Source organism: Urocampus carinirostris, chromosome 18, assembly GCF_059441175.1.
Source record: "Urocampus carinirostris isolate Australia breed hairy pipefish chromosome 18, RoL_Ucar_1.0, whole genome shotgun sequence".
NCBI classification, from domain to species: Eukaryota; Metazoa; Chordata; class Actinopteri; order Syngnathiformes; family Syngnathidae; genus Urocampus; species Urocampus carinirostris.
Window position 1 is genome coordinate 9,094,930 of NC_142366.1, and position 25,614 is coordinate 9,120,543.

Sequence of the window (25,614 nt, forward strand, 5' to 3'; positions counted from 1 at the left end):
CCCGGCTCCTCTGTGTTATATGTCGAAGTTTCCTTGGGCAAGGATCCCTAATGCCCCAAAAAGCAGGTTGGTGCCTTGCATGACTGCATGGCCGCTATTGCTGTGTGAATCTGAATGCATAAGTGTGAAGCACATTGTAAAGTACTTTGGGAAGTTTTCATTGACTTGAAAAGCGCTATATAGATGCAGATCATTTCATATTTAAAAGTAAACTTTCGTATAATAGTTCATGTAATTTTGTTTATTATTCAAATTAATATTGTTTTGTTAATGAACGAATTTGTTTTGTTAATGAAGGATTTACTAAATAAGACACAATGTCCCTTTAAATAATGTCTCGTTGATTTTCATAATATGCTTGTGGTCTTAACAAAATAAAAAACACTATGATAAAGAAAGACATGACAATGGCGAATCTTATTTGAATCGTCATTTTAATGGTGAAAACAAACGAGTACACTCCGTTTCCCCAAAATTATCACTCGCCGTCAAAAGTTGCCAGCATTGAAACAAACCCCAAATTCACGTGACTGTGGACAGTTCCCAGCAAGAGCGCTCCCGGCGGCGACAAGCGGCGCTGCAGCCCCTCCCGTTCCGCCTTGATGTCGTCACGTGACCTGATCCGCAAGCAAAGCCAAGCAGGCGGCAGCGAAGCTCGGCGAGCCTCCTCATCATCTTCCTCCGCCTCCTCATCCTCCCCGAGACAGCCAGCCAACCCGCCCGCTGCTCGGAGCCCAACTGCCGCAGCCTGCTCAGGCACTAGGCCGGCCCTCGAGCCCTTCCAGGACGGCGGACGCCATGGCGGACCCCCGTTGACAGCCGCCTTCTTTGTTCTCCTGCCGCGCTGCTGGAAAGAAGGAGCGAAGCCAGGGAGCCATTGAGCTAGGAGGGAGGGGGCGCAGGAGGCTGAAGGTGTTTTCGCCGCCAGACGAGAGCAGCGAAACGGAATGGCGGACCGAGAGGCGTCGCCGATCCCCCTGGAGATCCGAGCCCGCCTTGCTGAGCTGGAGCTGGAGCTGTCAGAGGGTAAGCGGAGCTCCGCGTGCGTGCAAGCGGGAACCCCACCCTCTCTTATCCCATCGCCATCCGCACCCTCACTAACGGAATTTAATTGTTAGCGCCCCCCATTCGCTCCACTCCTTCACCCCTCCTCCCACCCAGATGTTTGCGAGCGTGATGTTCGCTCGCCCTCGGTTCGCTTCGGCTCTTTGTCCCCTCCCCGGGAGGGGGACAACCTAGCCTGCCCCCCTCCCGCTTTGACCTTGAGATGTTGACACAGAGAAGCTACCTGTGCGCGTGCGCGTCGAGGGCGTCGCGATGCTGCAGCCGCTTTTGGGGCCGCTTTTGGGGCCTTCTCGCCTTTGCTGTTCGAGGCCTGTTCCGAGCAGAGAAGGATGCTCGCTCGCTCGGGAACATTTTTTTCAGCCCCCCTCCCTCCATCCCTCCCTCACCGCGACCCACAATCCATTCCCTCTTCCCGCCACATACACACTCTTAGCCGCCCAGCTGTATGAAGGCGTAGCAACATTTCACGTTATATCACAGAAGACACATCCTTAATTTATTCATCTGCGGAAGAGCATCTTACTCACTTTCTTTTCCAACTTGCTGAAAAGCAACATTCACTTTGCATTTTGTCAAAGTTAGGATATCACAAAACTGTTGGTTGCGTTACTTGGGTCAAAAATGACGGATTATTGACTTCCAAAAGTAGCATATTACCCTAAAAGTAACTTTATATACTCGCAAAGAAGCTGACCCCCTAAAACTGCGTAAAGAGCCACATAATAAAAGAAATAGAAATGAAAGTGTTCGACAACCTGTGGTAGTGGTGAAGCTCCCATATATCTTGACACGTGCTGTCTATCTTGAGAGCTTGCAAACCAATACTTAGTTGAGACACTCTATATCCATTTTGTCGTTTGTCTTCAAACCACTCCCATATCTCCTTATTTGTTTCGGGGTACTGTCCAAGACATTTTCTTTCTTAACCAGGCATGGTGCATTGCAGAAATCATTTTATAAAAAAAGGATTAAGATTCCAGGACTTTTTTCCCTTAAATTCTGGCCTCACATTTGCCCTAGTTGTTTCATTCTTCCTGTATGAGCAACGCCCCCTCGCTGCACACTGCCTACCATTCATTACGGGGGACACACAACCAAATATGAGCATTTTATGTTACTGTTGTAAATACAGCTTAGATTTGAGTATATACCAGGGGTCGGGAACCTATGACACGCTTGCCAGCACTGGCACGCGCGGGGTTAACCAGTGGCATGCGAGCGCACGACAAAGTAATAATGATTTTTTTTAAATGCGCATTTTTACCTGAAATTTTTACATTTTCATTGCGCGCTATGTTGTTTAGCGGCTCTACGGTGAGTGTGTTTCTGCGCGGTGCCTCGCGTGTTTTAACCCTCCCACAGAAACATCGGCGCGCGATAAAGAAATGAATCTCGTTCTTTTCAGCCAGCGTGGACATATGACTGGGGCTTTGTGCAAAAAATGACCCTGCTGTTTGTGCATTATGCCTCGAGAGCGTTGTACCTCGCACATCAAGTGTTATACGTCATTACAAGAAGAAACATGAACATGAATTCAAGGACGAATCTGAAAAGGCGGATACATTAAAACGTGTTGTGTCCAGGTACGGTGTATACAATAGAGAGAATATCAGAATATCAGTAGGGAGAAATTCAGTGCTCTTGTACTGTGCGCTTGAGACGGCGCCACCGTAACTTTATTTACTGTAGTTCTACTTTGTATGTAGGTACCTACAAACACGCCCACCCTTTATATGTAAAGTGTCCAGTGTTGTGTTGCTAGGGGATTGAGTGTTAAATGTTACATTGTGAGCGGCGGAGGGTAAATTAGGGACAAAAGGATGTTGTAATTCATGATTTGATTTTAAAAGGTAGCAGAGTAATGCACCATGTTATAGCGACCGTTACAAAATTGTATTAATGAGGTGTTACAGAACTTGTTACAGAGAAAAGTATATTACTTTCGAGGAACACGTTTCTTTTTTAATGCGTTACTTCCAACACTACTCCCAAACTAATGCGGACAATCTGCAAAGTTGCTAGATGCTTGCCAGGCTGCAGTTCTGAGAGAAGACCTTTGTTAGTGTCCCGTTTGCTGACCTGTTGCTCTTTTGTTGGCTCAGCGAGTGAGAGCGCTTTGTTTCCAACGTCTCCTGCAGTCTGTCCTTACTTTTGCCTGAATGCAAATCACAGGCCATGAATCAGTACGGCCTCATTCATAGCCCTTTCTGATTCTTTCTACTTAAAGCTGAGTTTGTGGAGAGGGTCCTGTTTAGTTTCATGAATCAGTGCAGTCCCATTTAAGAGCATTTCTCATCTCTGCTTGTTTTGATTTTTTGATGAGCGTCCCATTTAGTTTGGAGTTCTCTGATCCGAGGGTGGCAGGTTGACGTCAGTAGTGACAGACTTGTAGTCGTAGGTAGTTGGACATCATCCAGCCGCAATCCCGCCCACGTTTGTTCAGAACTCAAGCTGTTCGGGACATTTAAAAACAGGATTGAAGTCCTGGAGGAAACACTTTGGTTTCTCAAGAGATGTTAATTTGCTATCCAGTCCGCTTGTCGATACAGAGGTAGGCAAACTACAGCCCGCGGGCCACATATGGCTTTTGAATTCGGCCCGCCAAACAAAAATGATAATATGATTACCGGTGTATATAAATAGTGTTGGTGTTTTTTAATTGTTGATTTGGTTTCCCCATATAAACGTTATCTATAAGCTATTATGTGTACACAACTCAAGGCTAATAATAAATTACCTGGCTACATTTTCTATACTTGATATTTATTTTATGATTAATTAACTCATAATCAAGTTCTCAGTTTTGAATGGATTGTTTACAAAGAAATAAGTCCACGTCGTTCTGAAATGACAGTGACGATATGAGAAAAAATTGATAGGCCTACATCATCTTTTTGGCTCATGTATTGCCAAGATATCAGATCGAGAACGTGTACTGGCAGATACAAAAAAATCAAATCAATCTTTGTTTCCACCAGGTTTGGCCCCTCCTCCAAACTTTTAACCTAATGCAGCCCGCAACTCAAAAAGTTTGCCCACCCCTGCGTTAGTGTCACGAGAGCGTGGTGGCGTGGAAGGTGACCGGACCAGAACGGAGGCAGGAGGCATGAAGGGAGAACTCAAATGCGTTGACGATCCATAGGTTGTATTTAATAAAATAAAAGTCGCCCAATACTCCGAGGCAAAACAGAACAACACAGAGTTCCTCCGGCACGAACTCAACAGGACAAGGCATAACAGACTAAAACAGGACAAGGCATAACAGACTTAAACAGGACAAGGCATAACAGACCGGGATTGTGTATAATGAGTATTAATGAACCCGCCACCGCAGAGCCCACAATGCAGCCTTAAATCAGACACACAATTAGTGGAAACTGCTTCAGCTGTTGCCCAGAGGGCGGGGCAGACTGGTCACCAAGGCGACCGTGACAGAGCCCCCCTCTTAAGGGACAGCTCCCGAGGTCCCAAAAAAGAAAAAATTACAACCTCACGCCCCGGAATGGTTCGACGCTCACGATTGGGGCAACCCCGCTCCCTCCTCCGAACACGCAGGAACGGGGAGAGACAGGCGCCATCTGCGTCGGGCGGATCGGAATCGGCGCTCGGCAGGGGGGGGTCCGGCGGGCAAGCTGGACAGGGGATAACAGACAGGCAGAACTGACGAGAACAGGACAGGCAAAATCAGGGCAAAATCAGAACGGGTAAACAGGACAGGCCTCTACAGAAGAGTCGCACTCAGGTCAGGCCTCTACAGAAGAGTCGCACTCAGGTCAGGCCGATGCAGAAGAGTCGCACTCAGGTCAGGCCGATGCAGAAGAGTCGCACTCAGGTCAGGCCGATGCAGAAGAGTCGCACTCAGGTCAGGCCGATGCAGAAGAGTCGCACTCAGGGGGTTATCAGATTCAGAAGAGTCAGACTCAAGGGGGGATCAGATTCAGAAGAGTCAGACTCAAGGGGGGATCAGATTCAGAAGAGTCAGACTCAAGGGGGGATCAGATTCAGAAGAGTCAGACTCAAGGGGGGATCAGATTCAGAAGAGTCAGACTCAAGGGGGGATCAGATTCAGAACAGACAAGACAGGACAGGAAAGACTGAACAAAATCAGTACAGGGAGACTCAATGCAGGCATGGGAGTCGAACAGGCAGGCATGGGAGTCGAACAGGCAGGCATGGGACTCGAACAGGCAGGCATGGGAGTCGAACAGGCAGGCTTGGGAGTCGAACAGGCAGGCATGGGAGTCGAACAGGCAGGCTTGGGAGTCGAACAGGCAGGCTTGGGAGTCGAACAGGCAGGCATGGGAGTCGAACAGGCAGGCTTGGGAGTCGAACAGGCAGGCATGGGAGTCGAACAGGCAGGCATGGGAGTCGAACAGGCAGGCATGGGACTCGAACAGGCAGGCATGGGACTCGAACAGGCAGGCATGGGAGTCGAACAGGCAGGCTTGGGAGTCGAACAGGCAGGCTTGGGAGTCGAACAGGCAGGCTTGGGAGTCGAACAGGCAGGCTTGGGAGTCGAACAGGCAGGCTTGGGAGTCGAACAGGCAGGCTTGGGAGTCGAACAGGCAGGCTTGGGAGTCGAACAGGCAGGCTTGGGAGTCGGAGTCGGACTTGCACGCAGGGGAGAGGGAATAGCAGGCAATCGGCACGGGAGTCGGGCAGGCAGGCGTCAATTCTTCCTGGGACCCCATTCGAGGCACAGCAAGGGCCACGACGGGCGGGGCCGTGGTTCGAACGGGCAGGGAAGGCCAACTCAGTAGGCGCCTGCCAAACTGCGCACTCCAGCTCTCCCCAAGTCGCGCTGGGATCGTTCGCTGAGTTCAATTGTTGGCTGGTTCATTCTGTCACGAGACGTGGTGGCGTGGAAGGTGACCGGACCAGAACGGAGGCAGGAGGCATGAAGGGAGAACTCAAATGCGTTGACGATCCATAGGTTTTATTTAATAAAATAAAAGTCGCCCAATACTCCGGGGCAAAACAGAACAATACAGAGTTCCTCCGGCACGAACTCAACAGGACAAGGCATAACAGACTAAAACAGGACAAGGCATAACAGAACGGGATTGTGAATAATGAGTAATGAACCAGCACCCGCCAAACCCAAAATCCAGCCTTAAATTGCAGAACAGCAATCAGCTGATCTGCTTCAGCTTGAGTTCGGGGGCGTGGCATACTGGTCGCCATGACGACCGTGACAGTTAGAGGCTCAAGATGTTCTGAACCTGAGGCTGGAGACACAGTATGCCGGACAAATCTGTTGTAAAACTTGTTTGAATCTCTAGAGCTTTTCAATTATTCCTTCTCTTTCTGTCATCTGTGTGTTGGGCATAAGTGCTTGAAGAGATAAACGTTAGTAGTCTGAAATGAATCCTCATTTGCGCAACCATGAAGTGAAATTAAATCTTCGCAGCAGTCGTGTTGTTTTCTGATTGGCTCACCTTGTGGAACCACTTGAAAAACAGCGGGATCCAACAGCTACAAATACGTGAAACACTCAATAAAAAAAAAAAACATTCTCACTTCTTGTCATTGTTGTTTGCCCTTCGCTTGATTGTCTGAGATGGAAACACCGTCGGTTCTCTGATAAGCTTCTCGTTGACGTTGATTGACAGATCGGGAAAATTAGGAGTCTTCAAAGACGCTACCGTCTTGGAACCTTGTGAGACTCCTTCATTGCGCTTGATCGGACAATTTGTCCACTCTGGAAAGCACCTTGTCTTTTCAAAGCCATCTGCAATTCAGCAACATAGGAGTCGCATCCCCTCAAGTCTCATGTTGCTATTTTTGCCCACTCCCCGACCCACTGAATCACCAGCCAGGCCCACTTTTGTTTTGTGCTGATGCCGGCCCGGTTCAGAGTGTAATTGGCGAGCGCAGCTCACAAACGTGACAGCCCGAGGTCCCAGTGACGCACACTCGTGCGTGCGCGTTGTAACTCTGGCACGTTTGTGTGTGTGAAGTGATGAGAACATCAAATAAAACAAGATGTCCACACAGACATCAAAGATGGAGAACGACCACAATCTGGTTCCCCACCTGTTACCTCTCGCTCCTCATTTAATTCTCCACATCCAAGATGGCCGTTTCTCCAGGAGAAACGTTGCCAGGCAACACCCTCCCTGTGCAGCTGCCGTGGAAGATGGCTTCTCCCTTGAGGCCTGATCACCAGAAGGGATGTTGATGAGTCTCTCCATTCATTGATGGCATGTTTGGCCCTTTTGATTGTTTCTCCTGGCCGTCTATCTCCTCTTCTTCATCTTATCCCTTTAATCATTCCTCTCCCTATTCTTCGTATGTCTCTTCTACCATTCTTACTCATTTTTGCTTCGTCCCTCTTTCCTCTATCCTCGTTCTTATTCTGATGTTTGTGTCTGACCTATTTTCTGTTCTTACACTTCTTGTTCTGATGCTTTTACTCCTCTCCCCTTTCCTCCTCTTTCCTTGTGTTTTACTGCCCCTACTTCATCTTCCTTCCATCTCTTCCTTCTTTTCTTCCTTCTCTGAGGTTTTGTATTGTTGCGGAGTCTGCCGATCAATAATGAGTCAAGCACTGTGTTTAATGGAGTACAAGTGGAGGAATTATCAGAATTAACGCTGCTAGTTGAACCCGGGGGCCCAACGTGTGACGGAACGCTGTGGCCAAAGCAACAAGCCCTTCCATCTTTTCCCATGGCTAAAAAGAAAAATCCGTTTAATGTTTCTCAAACATTTTGATGATCATATTTGGTGCAGAACAATTGAGTTTTAGCTCCTACCTCCATTTTTTATTTTTTCACCCTGATGTTTTTAGTTTCTTACCTTTGAACCTGCTGCGTGTAATTGACTGGCCGAGACGTTGTGTGTGTGCGTGCGTGTGTGTGTTTGCAGGCGACATCACTCAGAAGGGTTATGAGAAGAAGAGGTCCAAGCTGATCAGAGCTTTTGTTCCACACGTTGGAGGTAATTGAAACCCCTCACACAGCTAATGTTAGATTAAAATAAAACATATAGTCAAGTTATCCCAAATAATTAGGCAAATTCCCGCCAAAACCAGACAATGGCGCTTGCCAATGTGTTTAGCGGAAGTAGGCTAGCGCTCCGTGGAGCTCAGCTTGGGCCTGCTCTCCTGCTGACATGTTGCACGTACGTGCACGGCAGGTTCCGCTCTTGATGCCGGCAGCCAATCACTTTTTGTTTGATTGATCTTCCTTTCTTTATGAATCATTTTTCTTTTGATCAATCCAGAAAAATGCTATTTTTCTGTTAATTCATCTACATGTTTTCTTTTTTTCCCCCTGCTATCGTTTTGTATTGTGTGTTTGTGCACATGTGGTGTGTGTGTTTTAATGTGTTTTGTATGTGCATGCGTGTTTTGGTGTGCTTCTCTTTGCAGGCATGGAAGGTCCAATGTCTCACCGGGTACCCTTGGGGCCGCCTTCTGCTGCCCGTTTCCACCGCCGGCGAACATCGGGCACCAGAGACGAACGCTACCGCTCAGGTGAAGAAGCTTGTCCATTTAGATTAAAAAAGAAAAAAAGCCTTTATTATGTGTTTGTCCTGGAGTGCCATGTCTAATCTCATTGCAAACAATGTTCTATACATTGTTAATAATGACAATATAGGCAATTCAAAAATGAATGGAACTGATGTAAATATCGGTCATTAGTTGATCAGATTGCTCATCAGATTTCCACAGAACTTGTTGTAGGAGGAAGAAAACTTCTTAAACATGCAAGAATCGGCCCTCTTTAGTTTGAGGTACCTGCCTGGGAAGTTTTTGCCTGGAAATTAAGCAGGCAGTGGCGGAGAAATGGGCCAAACTACATCAACATCTCTAAAATAACCCAAAATGTGATAAAAAATGGACCATACAAAGAGTTCTAATGGATAAAATGAATCCAACTTTTGGGGGTCTTTTAGGCTCCAAGTGTTTCAAGACAGAATGATCTATGTTTTGGGGTGTTTAACAATTTGGCCTATTTTTTAAGGTAATCTGACAGAAATTTGTGTAATTTTGGGGTGCAACCTATAGAAAAAAACCAATGTTCCATTTTTTTCCCGATTGAGATTTTTTTTTTTAATTATTCAAAAAATCTTATACTCTTAACAATTCGGTTTTAGGGGTTGTTGGTTTTTTTTTACAAAAAGGAGATAATTTAGTTTTAGTTTTTTCTATACAACAAAACAATGCAATTTAAACCAATTGATGATTTTTGGTCATTTAAAAGTTTTTTTCCCAATGCAACCCAAGGGGTTGGGTCAAATTGACCCAGGTTATTCATCTTTCCATGCTTTCTCGAAACTGGAATGTTTTAAGCTGACTGTTTCCGAGAATGCAGAAGTGGTTGGGGGTCACAGAAAGATGTAGAAGACAATCCTGACATGTTTTTTTTTATCTCAGACGTCCACACAGAGGCGGTGCAGGCGGTGCTGGCTCGCCACGTGGAGAGAAAAGTGGCGGTGCCCATGCCGTCCAAGCGGCGCTCCCTTGTGGTGCAGACTTCCATGGATGCTTACACGCCACCAGGTGAGCAAGCGGTGGGGGGGCGAGCAACGGCCGGCGACGCCTGACTGACCCTCACTAGGCCTGTCGCCCTTGTGCTCAGACTCCTCGTCGGGCTCCGAGGAGGAGGCAGGCCCCTGTGACGACATGACGGGCGTGGAGCACTGGATGGGGCGGCCTTCCCTGTTGGGCCCCGCTCATTTGGGTTCCACCTCCTCCTCGTCCTCCTCCACGCAGAGCGGCGGCAGTGGAAACGCTGGCCGGTTGGCCGACTCGCTGGCGCACGCGCACATTTCGCACCTGAGTCATCTGGCGCATACGCATGGGGGCCCACCGCATCTGACACAGGCACACCTGGCGTCCTCGCACCACGGTGAGACCGCAATGTCACCAAAGATGTGTCATGTGACAGGTTTCTGCAGTCTTAAAAATATCTTACTCTTAATTGGAATTCGCTGTTTTGAAGTCAAAAAGGGTTACCTGTATGAATCATGTAGATTCGAGGAGGAAATGTTTTGAGGGGGTGTATCGGGAGATTTTGCTGCGAGTAAATCAGGTGTTTTGAGTCGTGTATTTGAATTAAAATCAGTGTAATTCTCGCAGGTTGCAGTAGTTGCCTGTTTGGCCGGGCACCTGTTATATTAACAGCACGCATAACCGCCCGAGAAAGATACAGCAATGGATGAATCAAACCAAACTTCTATGTTTCTAGCCAATCAGGGGGGTGAATGGTCAACTGCAGCGTATACATTATTAGAATAAAAATACATTTTATTTCGAGGCACCTTTAAGGACACCCAAGGTTGCTTTACACGGAATATTTAACAGTGATATTAATAAAAACAAAAAAACAAAGTATTTAAAAAGGGTAGGACCATGTGAGGCTGTTTATGATGAATTGGCAAGTCTGAAAGATTGAGTCCGGATTGGAAGATTGACAGGGTGGCAGAATTACGGAAGTTAGGTGGTAATGAGTTCTAAAGTGGCTGAAAGCTCTGCTCCCCTCGGGGCTAAGATGGGCAGCACGTACCATAAGATACGTAGATGCTTTGAATTTTTTTTTACACTACAGACAGTAAAAGTGCCAGATGTATCTCTAGGGTTAATCAATACCTGAGTTGAGCTAAACATAACCCACTTTCATGCAACCGACTTGAGGCTAGATTCATCCAAAATAACAAACCTATCCCGGCTTATTCCCTTATTTTCTTTTCGTATAATATCCCCAAAGTGTATGTGTATGTGGTGTCTCCCGCAGATCCCTAAAACACAGTGTGGGTCGACGAGGGTCAATATTTTGTTGGCTTGTACAGTGTACCAAAACATATTTCCTCCACGTCCTTCTTACCATTTTCATGCCCAATCCTGTCATTTGGTCGTCTGGCACAGGCATCGGGCACCTGTCGCTCAAAAGAAAAGGAGCGCTGAGCGTAGCCGAGAACGGAGGATCTTTACGTCGCTCCTGCGAGTTCGGCTCTGATATGCTGTGGCCGCCGCCGCTAGAGTCGGACGGTACTTTCTCATTTCCACGCTGCAGAAGATGATTAAATCTAAAAAGAAGTTAAGGCATGAAACGTCTCTGCAGAAAACCACTCGGGCCGAGGGGACGTGATGAGCTACTCATCAGACTCGCCTCACTCTCATACGGAGCGCCATCCCATGTCCAACATGGGCACCATCGCCCGCAACACGCAAAAGTACGGCAACGCAGAGCGCATGGAGACCGGCGATGGTAAGAAAAGAAAAGCCAGGAATTCTACATTGCTTTTCTTGCCCACATAAGAAGGCATCACCGTTGATAAATTAACGCAGTGGGCCCAGCAATATTTCTGAGGTTTCTCTTCTTCAACATAGTTGAAAAAAATTATGAGTTTCTTAGCAGGCTTACAGGAGCTTGATAACAATCCTGGTGATTCAAATCACCTGTTTTGGAGCAGAGGAAACCTCCAAAATTATTCAGAACAGGCGGCTCTCAAGGATTTGAGTGCACAGTACTGGCTTAAAGGAAAATTGTGTTAACATTTAGTGCCTTCTAGTGGTGCAGAAACTTAATCAATTTAAAAAAAAAAAAACGATTTAAATGTTAGGCGAAATTACATGAACTATTGTATGAACTAGCATTTTTTGTTTTTTAATATTCGTAGGTAAATAGATTAGCATTTATCGTGCGCTTTGCTTACTTTAAGTCTCCGTAGTTTGTATTGTTATATGTTACATTTTGTTTGGGCCTGGCAGGAGTGCCGGTCAGCAGTCGCGTGTCAGCCAAGATCCAGCAGCTGGTCAATACGCTCAAGCAACCTCGCCGACCGCCGCTCCGAGAGTTCTTCGTGGATGACTTTGACGAACTTCTGGAAGGTTCGAGATCGCAGACGGCAACAGCTTGGAATTTTATAGGGCGCAATTAATGAGAGCGTTCTCTTGCCCTGTGTGCAGTCCAACAGCCGGACCCCAACCAGCCTCGTCCCGAGGGGGCAGAAATGATGCTGGTGCGAGGTGACGCCCTGGGTGTGGTCACCAATTGGCCGCCGTCGCTGGAGGCTGCCCTCCAACGCTGGGGCACCATATCCCCCAAAGCCCCCTGCCTCACTAGCCTGGACACGGCGGGCAAGCCCCTTTACGTTCTCACCTACGGTAAGTGGGCAGACATTCTGGATCATCCCGGATTTGGCCCGGAAGCCTGAAGCCTGCCATTGTGTGTGCAGGCAAGTTGTGGTCTCGCAGCATCAAGCTGGCCTACAACATTCTCCATAAGCTTGGTAGCAAGCAGGAGCCCATGGTGCGGCCCGGAGACAGGGTGAGTAACGCCCCTTGATTTTTTTTCTCTGTGTCTCTACATTTGGAGCATTCCTGATGAGACGTTTTCCATCCGCCAACACTCAGGTGGCGCTGGTATTCCCCAACAACGACCCAGTAGCCTTTGTGGTGGCCTTCTACGGCTGCTTGCTAGCCGAGGTGGTCCCGGTGCCAATTGAGGTGCCCCTCAGCCGCAAGGTACGCCTTCTGCACGATAGCGCCTCCAAGAATGGCGTTCTTCGGACACTCAATGGTACCGTGCCTCCTCTCTTAGGATGCAGGCAGCCAGCAGATCGGATTCTTGTTGGGAAGCTGTGGCGTGACTGTGGCACTGACCAGTGATGCCTGCCATAAAGGGCTCCCCAAAAGTGCCACCGGCGAGATTCCGCAGTTTAAAGGTAAGGTACATTTATTTAAATCCATACTTCTTTTCTTCAACAAATCTCAAGTACCATTGTAAACTGTTCTCCAGGTTGGCCAAAACTTTTGTGGTTTGTCACTGAATCCAAGCACCTGTCCAAGCCGCCTAGGGACTGGTTCCCTCACATCAAGGACGCCAACAACGACACGGCCTACATCGAGGTGAATGCCGAGAAATTAAAGTTGGCCAAATGAGATCATTTTTGATCCCAATGTTGTGATTGCCTTTGCCAGTATAAAACATGCAAGGATGGCAGCGTGCTGGGTGTGACAGTGACCAGGATTGCTTTGCTCACCCATTGCCAGGCTTTGACTCAATCCTGCTGCTACACAGAAGGTAAGACGATGCCAAATTTACGGTTTCAACTTAACTGCTCTACAGAGTTTAAAGCTAAATATTGTATAAGCCAAACATTTTGAAAGTGGCATGCAACTACCTGTAAGTGTGGTCAGAGCGTCCCCCGGTGGCTGCAGGCAACTCTCTTAACACAGTAGTGTCCAAAACTTTCAGAAAGAGGGACAGATTTGGTGAAAATGTGCGAGGGCCGACTATTCAGCCTTGCATTCTTTGAACAGTCTTTAATAAATTCCCCCTCCTTGAAAGGTTTGCAGCGCTTGGCGATCAGTGCCGCGACCTCTTAGCTCACCTTTGTAGCATTTGTCTCTCAGGGTTTCTTGAAAAAGCGCGGCTGTGCCGTTAAATCAGCTTCCATTCTCTTTACCTTTTTACTGCCTTGTTTCCAGTGAGCTTTTTGTAGTCAGCTTGTTTCGTCTGACAGTGTCTGTTGATATTATATTCTTTGAAAAGAGCCACAGTCTCTTGGCAAATTAAGAAAACTGTTGTTTCATGAAAATTACTACAATTTCCCTTTTCCTGGAATCGGCGGGCCTCACAGTCAACTTTCCCATTTCTTTTTTTATGTACATTTGCCATGTTTGAAACGGGGTAGGCTATTATTTTCACAGAAAGCCAAGGGTAAGGTGAATATATATATATATATATATATATATATATATATATATATATATATATATATATATATATATATATATATAGTAGCCTAGATGGTAAGGCGCCCGCTTTGAGACTGGGAGGTCGGTGGTTCGCGCCCCGGCCGAGTCATTCCTAAGACTTAAAAAGTGGTCGGCGGCGCCCTCTGTTGGCTGCGGCTGCATCGGCTCGCTACAACGGGTCAGGTGCAATCGACATTTCGTTCTGTGTACATTGTTACACAGAATGACAATACAAGGAAATTATTATTATTATTATTATTATATATATATATATGTATACACCGGAGCCATATCCCCCTAGTGGGAGGTGGCTAGAGTCAAGAACACATTCACATTTCTGACTCTTTCTGGGAGATTGATACAGAGGAGGGGATTCCCAGCCCCCTCGCTCAACCCAACTGATGTGTTGGAAGTCATTAGGTGACCAAACCCCCAATTCCAACCCCTAATGCCAATCGCCAAGCAATGAGTACCAATGTTATAAGTCTTTGGTATGACCCAGCCGAAGCTTGACCCAGCAACCTCCCAGTCTCGAGGCGGGCGCCCTAACCCCAAGGTCACCGAGCTGGTGAATTTATTTTTACAAATTAATTCTATACTGCGTCAACATCACTGGCTGACCACATGTTATTAATTTTATGACAAAGGCCATAGGTCAGTAGAAATTTGATCATGGGCTGTAACTGGCCCCTGGGGTGAACTTTGGACATGCCTGTCTTAACACATCTATCATTCTGCAGCGGAGACTATTGTCAACGTGCTGGACTTCAAGAAGGACGTGGGCTTGTGGCATGGAATTCTCACGGTAATACGAATAGAAATCTTCATTTTTTGGGATAGAAATATTAGTGTCTTTGTTGGTTCTACTTGTATCATCCATGTATTCGTTGATGAAGGCGTCATTACACTCTTGATAACTAGAAAACTAAAAAAAAACCATTGATAAAAGGTGAAAGTCTCCTTTTAATTTTATTTTGTATGCTTATATTTGATCAAAATAATGTAATACAAACACTGAAGTGCTTCTTTGAAAACAGGTGGCAGTAAATGACTTCCATGGCAATGCTTTATTTTCTTATTTGAGTGAAACAGGTCAGTTTTAGGATTAACTGCCTCAGTAGTCAAAAATACGTCTTCCCTCCTGTGTGACTGTGCAGAGCGTGATGAATATGATGCACGTGATCAGCGTGCCCTACTCACTGATGAAGGTCAACCCGCTGTCATGGATCCAGAAAGTCTGCCAGTACAAAGGTGAGCTTGGCGACACCAGAGTGGCGATGTGACCCACCTGCAAAAGGCTGAGACGGTTATTTCATGTTTGTGGCTCCGCAGCAAAGGTGTCCTGCGTCAAGTCCAGGGACATGCATTGGGCTCTGGTGGCCCACAAGGACCAGAAAGACATCAACCTCAGCTCCTTACGAATGCTGCTTGTGGCCGACGGATCGAACCCTTGTAAGAGCTAAAAATTACGAATTATATTTTTATTTGACTTTATGTTTGGAAAAGAAGATGAGCGCATTATATTTTCCATCAGGGTCAATCTCATCGTGCGACGCCTTCCTCAACGTCTTTCAGACCAAAGGACTGAGAGCGGAGGTCATCTGTCCCTGTGCCAGCTCGCCCGAGGCGCTCACCGTTGCCATCAGGAGGTGCAGATGCTTGAGCACCACACTGCAAACAGTGATCATTAATGACTTCAATGTGTGTTTACGCAGGCCGGTGGAGGACAGCAGTCAGCCGCCAGGCCGCGGGGTTCTGTCCATGCAGGGTCTGAGCTACGGTGTGGTCCGCGTGGACACAGAGGAGCGGCTGTCCGTCCTCACCGTGCAGGACGTCGGCACGGTCGCACCAGGAGGTGCGTTTGCCTTTCTGATTTACTAGCTGCACTTAAAAAAAATGAAATAATTTATGCATCAAATTGATAAGATTAAATAGGAGAAGTCAATCTGGTTTAATGTCTGCTCACCAAGTCTGTCATTTGTGTTGCAGGCCTTGTGTGTGTGGTGAAACCCGAAGGCGTCCCTCAGCTGTGTCAGACTGACGAGATCGGTGAGCTGTGTGTGTGTGCCGTGGCCACTGGCATGTCCTACTATGGCCTGACCGGCATGACAAAGAACACCTTCGAGGTGGGCCGTCTTTTAGCCTCTTGGCCAATGCTAATGCGGTATGGTGTTCGTCTGACACTGTTCGACCGGCTCGCTCGCAGGTTTACCCAGTAAGCGGCAGCGGCGGTCTGGTTAGTGAGTATGCCTTTGTGCGGACGGGCCTGCTGGGCTTCATCGGGCCCGGTGGCCTAGTCTTCATCACGGGCAAGATGGACGGCCTCATCATGGTTAGTGGGCGCCGGCACAACGCAGATGACATTGTGGCCACCGCCCTGGCGGTGGAGCCCATGAAGTTTGTCTACAGGGGAAGGTGACTGACGGTCAGACATAACCACAGAGAACGAACACATGAGGCGTAACATCTACATTTATTTTGTGCGACACAGGATAGCCGTCTTCTCAGTGAGCGTCCTGAGGGACGAGAGGATTGTGGTGGTGGCCGAGCAGCGACCCGACTCTACTGAAGAGGACAGCTTCCAGTGGATGAGTCGCGTCTTGCAGGTAGAAATGACATGGAAAACGCAGTTCATGACAAGTCGTGATCTGTGTCCTACCATGTCTTACCCTCCACCTCGGTAGGCCATCGACAGCATTCACGGCGTGGGCGTGTTCTGCTTGGCTCTGGTTCCGGCCAACACGCTGCCCAAGACGCCTCTGGGTGGAATCCACCTGTCAGAAATCAAGCAGCTCTACCTCGAGGGGGGGCTGCACCCCTGCAACGTGCTCATGTGCCCCCACACCTGCGTCACAAATCTGCCCAAACCCAGACAGAAGCAGCCAGGTGACCTTCGCAATTGTTAGTTATAATTATGATATGATAATGCTGAGTATTATGTCCGTTACATTGCAGAGATTGGCCCTGCCTCCGTGATGGTAGGCAACTTGGTGTCTGGAAAACGCATTGCTCAAGCCAGCGGCAGAGATCTGGGACAGACCGACGACAACGACCAGGTGAGACTTGTTGAAATTTCAGGTTTTTTTCTTTTTGCTAAATATCAACTCCACTGACACCTCATTTCCTGGTGCCAAGTTCTTGTTCCTGTCAGAGGTTTTGCAGTGGCGAGCACAAACCACGCCTGACCATGTTCTCTACACGCTGCTCAGCTCAAGGGTAAGCCTCAGGAGGAACCTCTAACGTTCTAGCAGGCTCCATTTTCTGAATAGCACACTTCTCTCTGCTTCCTCTAGGGCGCAGTCTCCAGCTCCCTCACCTGCCTGCAGCTCCACAAACGGGCAGAGCGGGTGGCGGCCCTTCTCATGGAGCGAGGTGGCCTGCAGGAAGGAGACCATGTGGCTCTTGTCTATCCACCAGGTAGGAACCGAACTTGCTCTCCATTCCAAAGCCCAATTTGAACCAAGCCCCCTCCCCATTCCTACCCCGTGTGCACCTTCCAGGTATCGATCTGATCGCCGCCTTCTATGGCTCGCTTTACGCTGGTTGCGTCCCAATCACGGTACGACCGCCCCACCCGCAGAACATCTCCACCACGCTGCCCACCGTCAAGATGATCGTGGAGGTCTGGCTGGACTCGTTAACTAGAATAGGCTACACAACTTTAGGCTGGACCTTTCCTGATTACTCTTTTGTGCTTCTGCAGGTCAGCCACTCAGCCTGCGTGATGACCACGGCTGTCATTTGCAAACTGCTCCGCTCCAAAGAGGCCACGGCCACAGTGGACATCAGGAATTGGCCGCCTGTCCTAGATACAGGTACTGTTTAGTGTTTTCCGAGCTCCAAGTTTTACAAAAAAGAGGACAAGATAGACTCAGTGTGTCTGTGCTGCAGATGACCTGCCAAAGAAGAAGCCGCCAGCGTTGTATAAGCCCACCAACCCCGACGGTTTGGCATATCTGGACTTTAGCGTGTCAACCACCGGCATGCTGGCGGGTGTACAGGTCAGTTCAGGTTACCCAAAACCGTCTCTCCGCTGTCCCCCTTGTGCTGTTTTCATCATGTGCACCATCACAGATGTCCCATAATGCTGTGGGAGCGTTCTGCCGGTCGGTGAAGCTGCAGTGCGAGTTGTACCCGTCCAGAGAGGTGGCCATCTGCCTGGACCCCTACTGCGGCCTGGGCTTCGTCCTTTGGTGTCTCTGCAGGTTTTTCCAGCTTCTTTGGTTCCTTTCATACATAAGAACTTTGTTTTTTACTTGTTTTTGCCTCACCTGTTTCAAAAATTATGTTTAACAAGACCCAAAAGATTGCAGAAAAGCAAGAGTGTTGTTCAAAGGGAGCTCCTTTATTTTGCAAACAACCTTTGTACTATTTGAAACTGTCTGGCACTTACTTCCAAACTTGGCCCACCAGCAGACATAAATCAGCCAGCAAATGAGACGTAATCGTCGCCTAATGAAGACTTGTTAATTATTGTAAAATATGAGCGTGATCTAATTTCCTCTCTGTCTCCAGAATTGATTCACGTTCCTTTTTTTGTGCGTCTCCACAGTGTCTACTCAGGCCACCAGTCCATCCTGATCCCGCCGGTGGAGCTGGAGTCCAACCCGGCTCTGTGGCTGCTGGCTGTTAGCCAGCTGAGAGTGCGAGACACCTTCTGCTCCTATAGCGTCATGGAACTCTGCACCAAAGGGCTTGGCCTGCAGACCGAGAGCCTTAAGGTGGGCTCAATTTGCGTCGTTTGCGCCATTGCCATAATCACGTGACTTTAATGCTTCTTCTGCCCTGCATAGGCCCGAGGTCTGGACCTGTCGCGGGTCAGGGCATGTGTGGTGGTGGCCGAAGAGAGGCCCAGGATGTCCCTCACGCTGTCCTTCTCCAAACTCTTTAAAGATCTGGGCCTGCACCCACGTTCCGTCAGCACTGCCTTCGGCTGCAGGGTCAACTTGGCCATCTGCTTGCAGGTAAACATAACATCAAATTGTTGTTGTTGTCGTTGTTTTTTTTTTTTTAAATGCGATGGCGCCATCTGGTGGTACCACGAATATAAGTTTGGAGTGAAGTTTTTTATTGAAATGTAAAATCTTAATAAATACAGTATAATATCTATGTATTGTCCTATTTGGTCCAGACTAAGAAAAGCAATAGAGTTGTGGGGTTTTGGGGTTTTTAAGGGTTATTGTTCTATCTTCGTTATTCATTATCCATTATCCGTAATCGGTCAGTTCATAATCCGCTACAAAGCCAAGGAGCCGGGACTCTTACTCTCAGCCAAAAGGCCAAGCTAAGGTCCTAGCCCTAAAGCCTTGCTGCGATCATTGCGAATGCACCGTTCCCGGAGGTACTGCAATACCGGGCCGATGCGTGGAGTGGACAGAGCAAGCTCTTATTCCATCTCCAGAAATTTCTGGCCGTGAAGCAGATGCTGTTTGGGCTTTCTTCTTGTTCCAACCAACTGATAATCAGTTTCGAGCTTTATTGTAAGACCTTTATTTGAAACACTGAGTATCATTTGATGGTCACGGTGTGCAGGGCACGTCCGGACCGGACCCGACCACTGTCTACGTGGACATGAGGGCGCTCCGCCATGACAGGTCAAATTTGGTCCAAACATCTTGGCTGAAGTCAAACGCGGTAAGCTCGTTGCAACGTTCATGTTTTTGTTTTTCAGGGTGCGTCTGGTGGAGAGAGGTTCTCCTCACAGTCTGCCGCTGATGGAGTCCGGAAAAGTGAGACCCTTTTTTTTCCCTTCCTGGTTTCACGTACTTTAGTTGACTGAGGACATTTCTAAGGAAACCTTTGAGATTTTTTTCCTGCCAAAGCAGTTGCGTCTGTTTTGCCAGCAAGACGCTACTGAAATCAAAAGAGACTATTTTCTAACGTGTGCCGCATTTGCTCTTCCTCCCACAATCTGGTGACTCAAGTCAAAGCGTGATGAAAATCTTGTTCCTTTGTGTAGCATGTTGCTCTAGTACAGCATGGACAGGAAAAAAAAGAAGAGACAGAAATTAAGAGCTCATTTTCGTTTATAGTATTGTTTTAAAACTGCAAGAAAAATGAAAAAAATCATCTTCAATTGCTGTTTGCGATTTTATGAAAGTTTATTATTATGTCATTTTGGCTAATGCCAAACAATATCTGTTAGTGTTCTCATCTACTTATGACACTCCTTTTTAACTGAACTCTGAATAATATTTGACTCTTGCTTTCCCTGTATCTTGTCATGTAATGTAAAACAAGTGTTATAAAGTACAGAGAAAAAAAATTGTGACGTATTTCACACAAAAAGCAGGGTAAATTAGGCGATTGTCTTGGTCATTTTGAGTCTCCGTAGTTTGTATTCTTCATTGTGTTCTTTCGTGCTCATTTTCAGTTGCAATATACAGTACAGCGACATCCTGTGGTCAAATATTGTATAAATGCTCCCAAAGTTAGCAAATAGTGAATGCATGATGTCAACAGTAAAACATGTTATTGTTCCTAAAAGTCGAACCCAAGCAGAAGTAGTGTAACCACTGCAACTGGTATTTCCTCCAGATCCTCCCAGGCGTCCGCATCATCATCGCCAACCCCGAGACCAAAGGCCCGCTGGGGGACTCTCACCTGGGCGAGGTGCTGCCGTCTTTTGGATGCAGTCGCCTCCGGGACTTGTGGCGCGTGCTAACAGAGGTCTTTTTTCTGGGCAGATTTGGGTGCACAGTGCCCACAACGGCAGCGGCTACTACAGCGGCTACGGCGAGGAGGTGCTGCAGTCCGACCACTTCAACTCGCGGCTGAGTTTTGGCGACACACAGACGGTGTGGGCTCGTACTGGTTACCTGGGCTTCCTCCGCCGCACTGAGCTCACCGACGCCAACGGAGGTTGGTGCCTGTTGCACGTTTTGCCCTGCCTGTTGCATGTGTTTCCTTACGTACGCTTCCTGTCGGCAGAGAGACACGACGCGCTGTTCGTGGTGGGCGCCTTGGAGGAGGCCATGGAGCTGCGTGGCATGCGCTACCACCCCATCGACATTGAGACCTCCGTCACCCGTGCGCACAAAAGCATCATGGAGTGGTCAGTGCAAGTTGAAAAAAAAATTAATAGTAGGGTCGCAGCTAACGACTATATTAAAAGTTGACTAGTCACCGACTCTTGAAACGATTAGTCGGATGATTGTATTAATTCAATTGGAAAAGGGTGGGATGCTCCCTCCGGGTTGGGGATGAGATCTTACCCCAAGTGGAGGAGTTCAAGTATCTTGGAGTCTTGTTCATGAGTGAAGGTAGGATGGAACGGGAGATCGACAGACAGGTCGGTGCAGAGTCTGCCGTCATTCGGACCCTGTACCAGTCCGTCGTGGTGATGAGGGAGCTGAGCCGAAAGGCAAAGCTCTTGATCTACCGGTCGATCTACGGTCCTACCCTCACCTATGGTCATGAACTGTGGGTTATGACCGAAAGAACACAATCCCGGATACAAGTGGCCGAAATGAGTTTCCTCTGCAGAGTGTCTGGGCTCTCCCTTAGAGATAAGGTAAGAAGCTCAGTCACTGTGTAGAGCCACTGCTCCTCCGCATTGAGAGGATCCAGTTGAGGTGGCTCGGGTATCTGATAAGGATGCCTCCTGGACGCCTCCCTCGGCAGGTGTTCCGGGAATGTCCCACCGGCAGGAAGCCCCTGGGGCGACCCAGGACACGCTGGAGAGACTAGGTCTCTAGGCTGGCCTGGATACGCCTCGGGATTTCGTGGGATGAGCTTGAGGAAGTGGCTGGGGATAGGGACGTCTGAGCTTCCCTTTTAAGGCTGCTGCCCCGACCCTGGATAAGCGGAAGACAATTGATGGATGGATGGATATTTACCCCAAAAATCTCTCTTTGCTTAAACTCTTGCCAAACACATTTTGAGGCTTTGGCTCACTTTGTAGGAGGAGCACAGTGTAGCCGCAAGATGCCAAACAAACATGGCGACTATATAAGGATTCCACGGTGTAAAAGAATTGCACATTTATTGACCTATGAATATCAATAAAAATAAGCATTGGCTCCTGCCCGCTGCCGGACGGTAGCTGGGACAAGCTCCAGCAACCATGCGACCCCACTCAGGATAAGCAGTGCAGATAACGGATGGTTGGATGGATGATAGTTCATGTATTTTTACCTATCATTCAAATCAATGTTATTTTTTATTGAATGAAGGGTTTTTGGTAACACCTGGAGGCACTAAATGTTACACACTGTCCCTTTAACAATTCTCAAGAGTTTAAAATCAAACACTTCTAACAACTGATGTTTGTCTTTCTTTACTTTTTAACAACAGACGTTTGTTCTTCTGACTGCATAAATTTGATTTTTTAGGCACAGTCTGGCGTAAAGCTCTCTTTTATAGCCAAATACAGTATACGCAGTTGTAAGGTACAAAACATGTCATCAAAACCGTACTGGCTTGAAAGATACTTGAATAGTAACAGACTCTCAGACTGTTCCGTTCAACTGTCCGACGTGCTTTCCGCTTTAAACATTCGTGTATCGCCGAGGGACTTCCATTGTATGCAAATAAGCTAACGATGGTGTTGTGTGTGCTAGCGCGGTGTTCCCGTGGACCAACCTGCTGGTTGTGGTGGTGGAACTGGAGGGCTCGGAGCAGGAGGCGCTGGACCTGGTTCCCATGGTGACCAAGGCGGTTCTGGAGGAGCACTACCTGATTGTTGGCGTGGTAGTGGTGACTGATATCGGCGTCATCCCCATCAACTCACGTGGCGAGAAGCAGCGCATGCATCTGCGAGACGGATTCCTGCAGGACCAGCTCGACCCTATCTACGTGGCCTACAACATGTAGCCCAGGAAGTGTTCTGGGACTGGAGGGGGGGGGGAGCTTTGTGTAAAAATATAAATATTGTACATTGACATAATCTATATGGACAGAAAGTGCAAAGACCAAGAGGTGTCAAGTAGCCCCTATATGCAGCCCCCTCCCCCCACCCCTGCAGATTTTATGTGTATACGTGCGTGTGACGGGTACATTTGGTGTCGCTTCAAGCAGGAATATCAAGAAATTTCCGTCCGCACGTTGCCAAATTAGGCTCACACTCGAAGTTGAAGGATTCATTTATACAATTCTTATTTCCAATTATCCCACCATTGCAGTTCTCGGTCTGATGAGGCGCCCCCGTCCAGAGAAATTGTACCCTTGCAATAGCAACAAGTTTACTCAAGTCCAAAAAAGAGAAAAATATTGTACTCACTTTGGTTGCCCCGAGTTTATCTATCAATCGATTATCTGCATAGCTTATCCTCAGTAGGAGGTGCTAGAGCCCATCCCAGCTATCTTCAGGCAGTGGGCAGGGGACACCCTGAACAGGTTGCCAGCCTGTTGCAGGCCCCCTAATTTATACAATTCCCATTTCCAATCATTTCAATTTGTGGTCTGATGGAAGTGCTCAGCAGAGGAAGTGAGTTTTTGCATGCAAGTTGACTCAAGTCAGGAAGCGAAAAATATTTGTTAGTTTCAATCTTAGTAGATTTTTTCCCCCCCCACTAATTTATAAAACGACCATCTACAACAATTCCATAATTGCAATTTGCGGTCTGACGATGCGCCCCTGTGCAGAGGAAATGCAGTTTGCATCTGTTTTCATTTGACTGGTCTGAGGGCTTCCCAAACTGTAGCAAAGCTTGAGGAATAACAGTGAATGACTAGATATGTCATAGTTTATGCATATTTGCATACTGACTTAAGGGCGTCGGTTATGTTTTTTTCTTTGTGGTTCTTTGGCGCCATCTAGTGGCATGGTGAAGTCAAGGAACTGTATAGTGAGAGGTGAGGAGCTTGGTATTGTCCGCTGCATCGAAGCAAAAAGAGGCCTTCATTTCACATATCATAGTAATGATTAGGAAAGTGGTTTGCTTGCGTCTTTTTGCTCCAAAATACCATGCTGCGTCTTATGTGCACTAACCCAGAAGTTTTATTCAAAGTCTAGAAGCAGAATATGACTATTTATTACAGAGAAAAACTTGAATATTGTCAGTCCGTCCCAAAAAGGTGAAGAAGCTGTAGAGGGCAGAATGCCGCCAACTGTTGGATATTTTGTTAATTTGTCGGATGTCTGCAGTGACAGAAAACGACTTTTTGATGCATATCAGCCATGCTAGCAATTTAGCCGGCGCGTGTGCGCCAACCACGTCCCATCAGGTGTGAATGCGTGTGTATTGTATGTAAATAGTGTCAATTTTGTACGGTACAGATGTGCGTGACTTGTTTTGTACACATGACTTCAAAAGATGAAAATGACACTTTTATAAAAGAGTCTTCTGTGGGCTCACTCACACTATACAAGTGCAATAAAGTGCTTTGATTGGCTAAAGAAACCCGGGCTTCAGTGTGAGCTTGTGATGCTGACGTCATTGGCATATATATATTTTTTTTTTACTCAGTGTTTAATATTTAACCACTAGATAGTACTGTGTTGTCAGGTGCGAGTGAGCACAGCGTGGCAGCAGGATGCCAGCCAAACATGGTGGTGACCTAAGTGGGGATTCCACTATGTGAAAGAAATACAAATTTCTCAGCCAATGATTTTTTTTAAATAACATGAGTAGGATGGTTTGTGTATTTTTCCCTAGTATTCAAATAATTTAATTTTCACTGAATGACGTTTTTGTACCACAAGAAGGCACTAAATATTAGTCAAGTCATGCTAATTTGTATAGCCCTTAATCGCAATGAGTCTCAAAGGGCTGCACAGACTATTACAAACTGCAGACTATTATTACACCATCCCCTGATCTAAAACCTACATGAGGGTGTTAGGAATTAAATATTAAAATGTATTGTTTACCAAATTGTTCGTAATAGTTATCTGACTCCATTAACCAAACAAAACCTACATTCACCTAACAATACGCGCTTGTTTCTTGATGGAAAAGATGGACAGGAGACTGGCAATTCCACACGGGGGCAGATTTAATTTCTTAAACAATTTAACTAAGTGAACTCTATCGATATGGCCGAATTAGTGTCGCTCGAGTCTCTGTCAAGCCTCCTCTCTTGTTCTCCCGCTTTCTTCTCTCGGCCCACGGTTTTTCCGCAAGCTGGTGTGCCGGCTCCTCCCATGGGCGTGCCAGGGAAGCCCCCACGTTGGCTCCATCATCTCGGAGAAGAGCGCTGCGATGTCTGGACCAATCAAAACAACTTCTCCAAACAATGTCTGCTGTCCTGCGTCAGAGTCCTGTTATTAACAGAACTAAACAAAACATTCCGCATTCGGATCAGCGTGACCTGTCATTGCACTTAAGCCTACTCGGTGAAAATCTTTATTGCACTCAATAAATGTAACTTGTATTCAATCTTATAAAATCTTTTATAGTCAAATGTATAAAATCTTTCAAGGGCAAGGAATAACTCAAAAACCGCACCATGTTGCATGAACAAACAATAAAAATAAACATAAAATATAAAATAATTAAAGTATAATATAAAAAAATAAAAAAAAGAATGACCAAGTATGCAATGGATGTATCATTAACAAACAATACACATGCATTGTCACTATGAAATATAGGCCATTCATAAGCTATAGAATAAAAGTGTGTTTTAAACCTAGATTTAAACAGTTCAACTGAGGTTGCAGATAAAATCTCAGAGCATTTCAAAGCACCGGGGCCTGAATGGAGAATTACACACTGTCCATTTGAAAATACCTTCAAATCTAGGTTTGGAGTGATTTTCTCAGTAGATTTCTTACATCTTGAGCAGATAAAAAGCCCCAAAAATGACATAATTTCAAACTTAACTGTCTTAACTTTGAATTCTTTGATTGCCACTGAAAAGATGACTTCAAAGAAAATCGGCCTTTTTGCTAGCAA

General features: G+C 47.0%; 1 protein-coding gene and 1 pseudogene across 2 annotated transcripts; one reads left to right on the forward strand and one right to left on the reverse strand.

Moving 5' to 3' along the window:
* Positions 1-618: 618 nt before the first annotated feature.
* On the forward strand, positions 619-24,117 carry LOC148348293 (disco-interacting protein 2 homolog C-like). Of its 2 annotated transcripts, none has more exons than XM_088321888.1 (38): positions 619-1,026; positions 7,933-8,004; positions 8,438-8,542; positions 9,446-9,571; positions 9,630-9,920; positions 10,937-11,059; positions 11,133-11,279; positions 11,783-11,902; positions 11,981-12,178; positions 12,250-12,341; positions 12,428-12,538; positions 12,615-12,738; positions 12,813-12,922; positions 12,995-13,097; positions 14,515-14,579; positions 14,932-15,025; positions 15,107-15,226; positions 15,309-15,423; positions 15,490-15,629; positions 15,764-15,900; positions 15,981-16,189; positions 16,266-16,380; positions 16,459-16,660; positions 16,730-16,830; positions 16,910-16,990; positions 17,068-17,191; positions 17,275-17,396; positions 17,478-17,589; positions 17,666-17,775; positions 17,849-17,979; positions 18,327-18,495; positions 18,568-18,738; positions 19,307-19,368; positions 19,446-19,503; positions 20,312-20,386; positions 20,461-20,635; positions 20,705-20,828; positions 22,336-24,117. In XM_088321888.1, the coding sequence occupies exons 1-38, from the start codon at positions 948-950 to the stop codon at positions 22,586-22,588; spliced, it is 4,866 nt and encodes a 1,621-aa protein (XP_088178014.1). In that variant the 5' UTR covers positions 619-947; the 3' UTR covers positions 22,589-24,117. The 2 variants fall into 2 exon arrangements, with proteins under 2 accessions (XP_088178014.1, XP_088178015.1); XM_088321889.1 differs by having other exon boundaries at positions 9,651-9,920.
* Positions 19,101-19,173, reverse strand: LOC148348294 (U2 spliceosomal RNA; annotated as a pseudogene).
* Positions 24,118-25,614: the final 1,497 nt, after the last annotated feature.

Bases quoted from the DNA above. Each gene is read 5' to 3' on its own strand.
- LOC148348293 (XM_088321888.1), top strand. From the start codon at position 948: ATGGCGGACCGAGAGGCGTCGCCGATCCCCCTGGAGATCCGAGCCCGC. The intron at 17,590-17,665 runs GTACTGTTTAGT...TCTGTGCTGCAG, and splicing joins GCCGCCTGTCCTAGATACAG to ATGACCTGCCAAAGAAGAAG. The intron at 20,387-20,460 runs GTGCTGCCGTCT...TTTTCTGGGCAG, and splicing joins GGGACTCTCACCTGGGCGAG to ATTTGGGTGCACAGTGCCCA.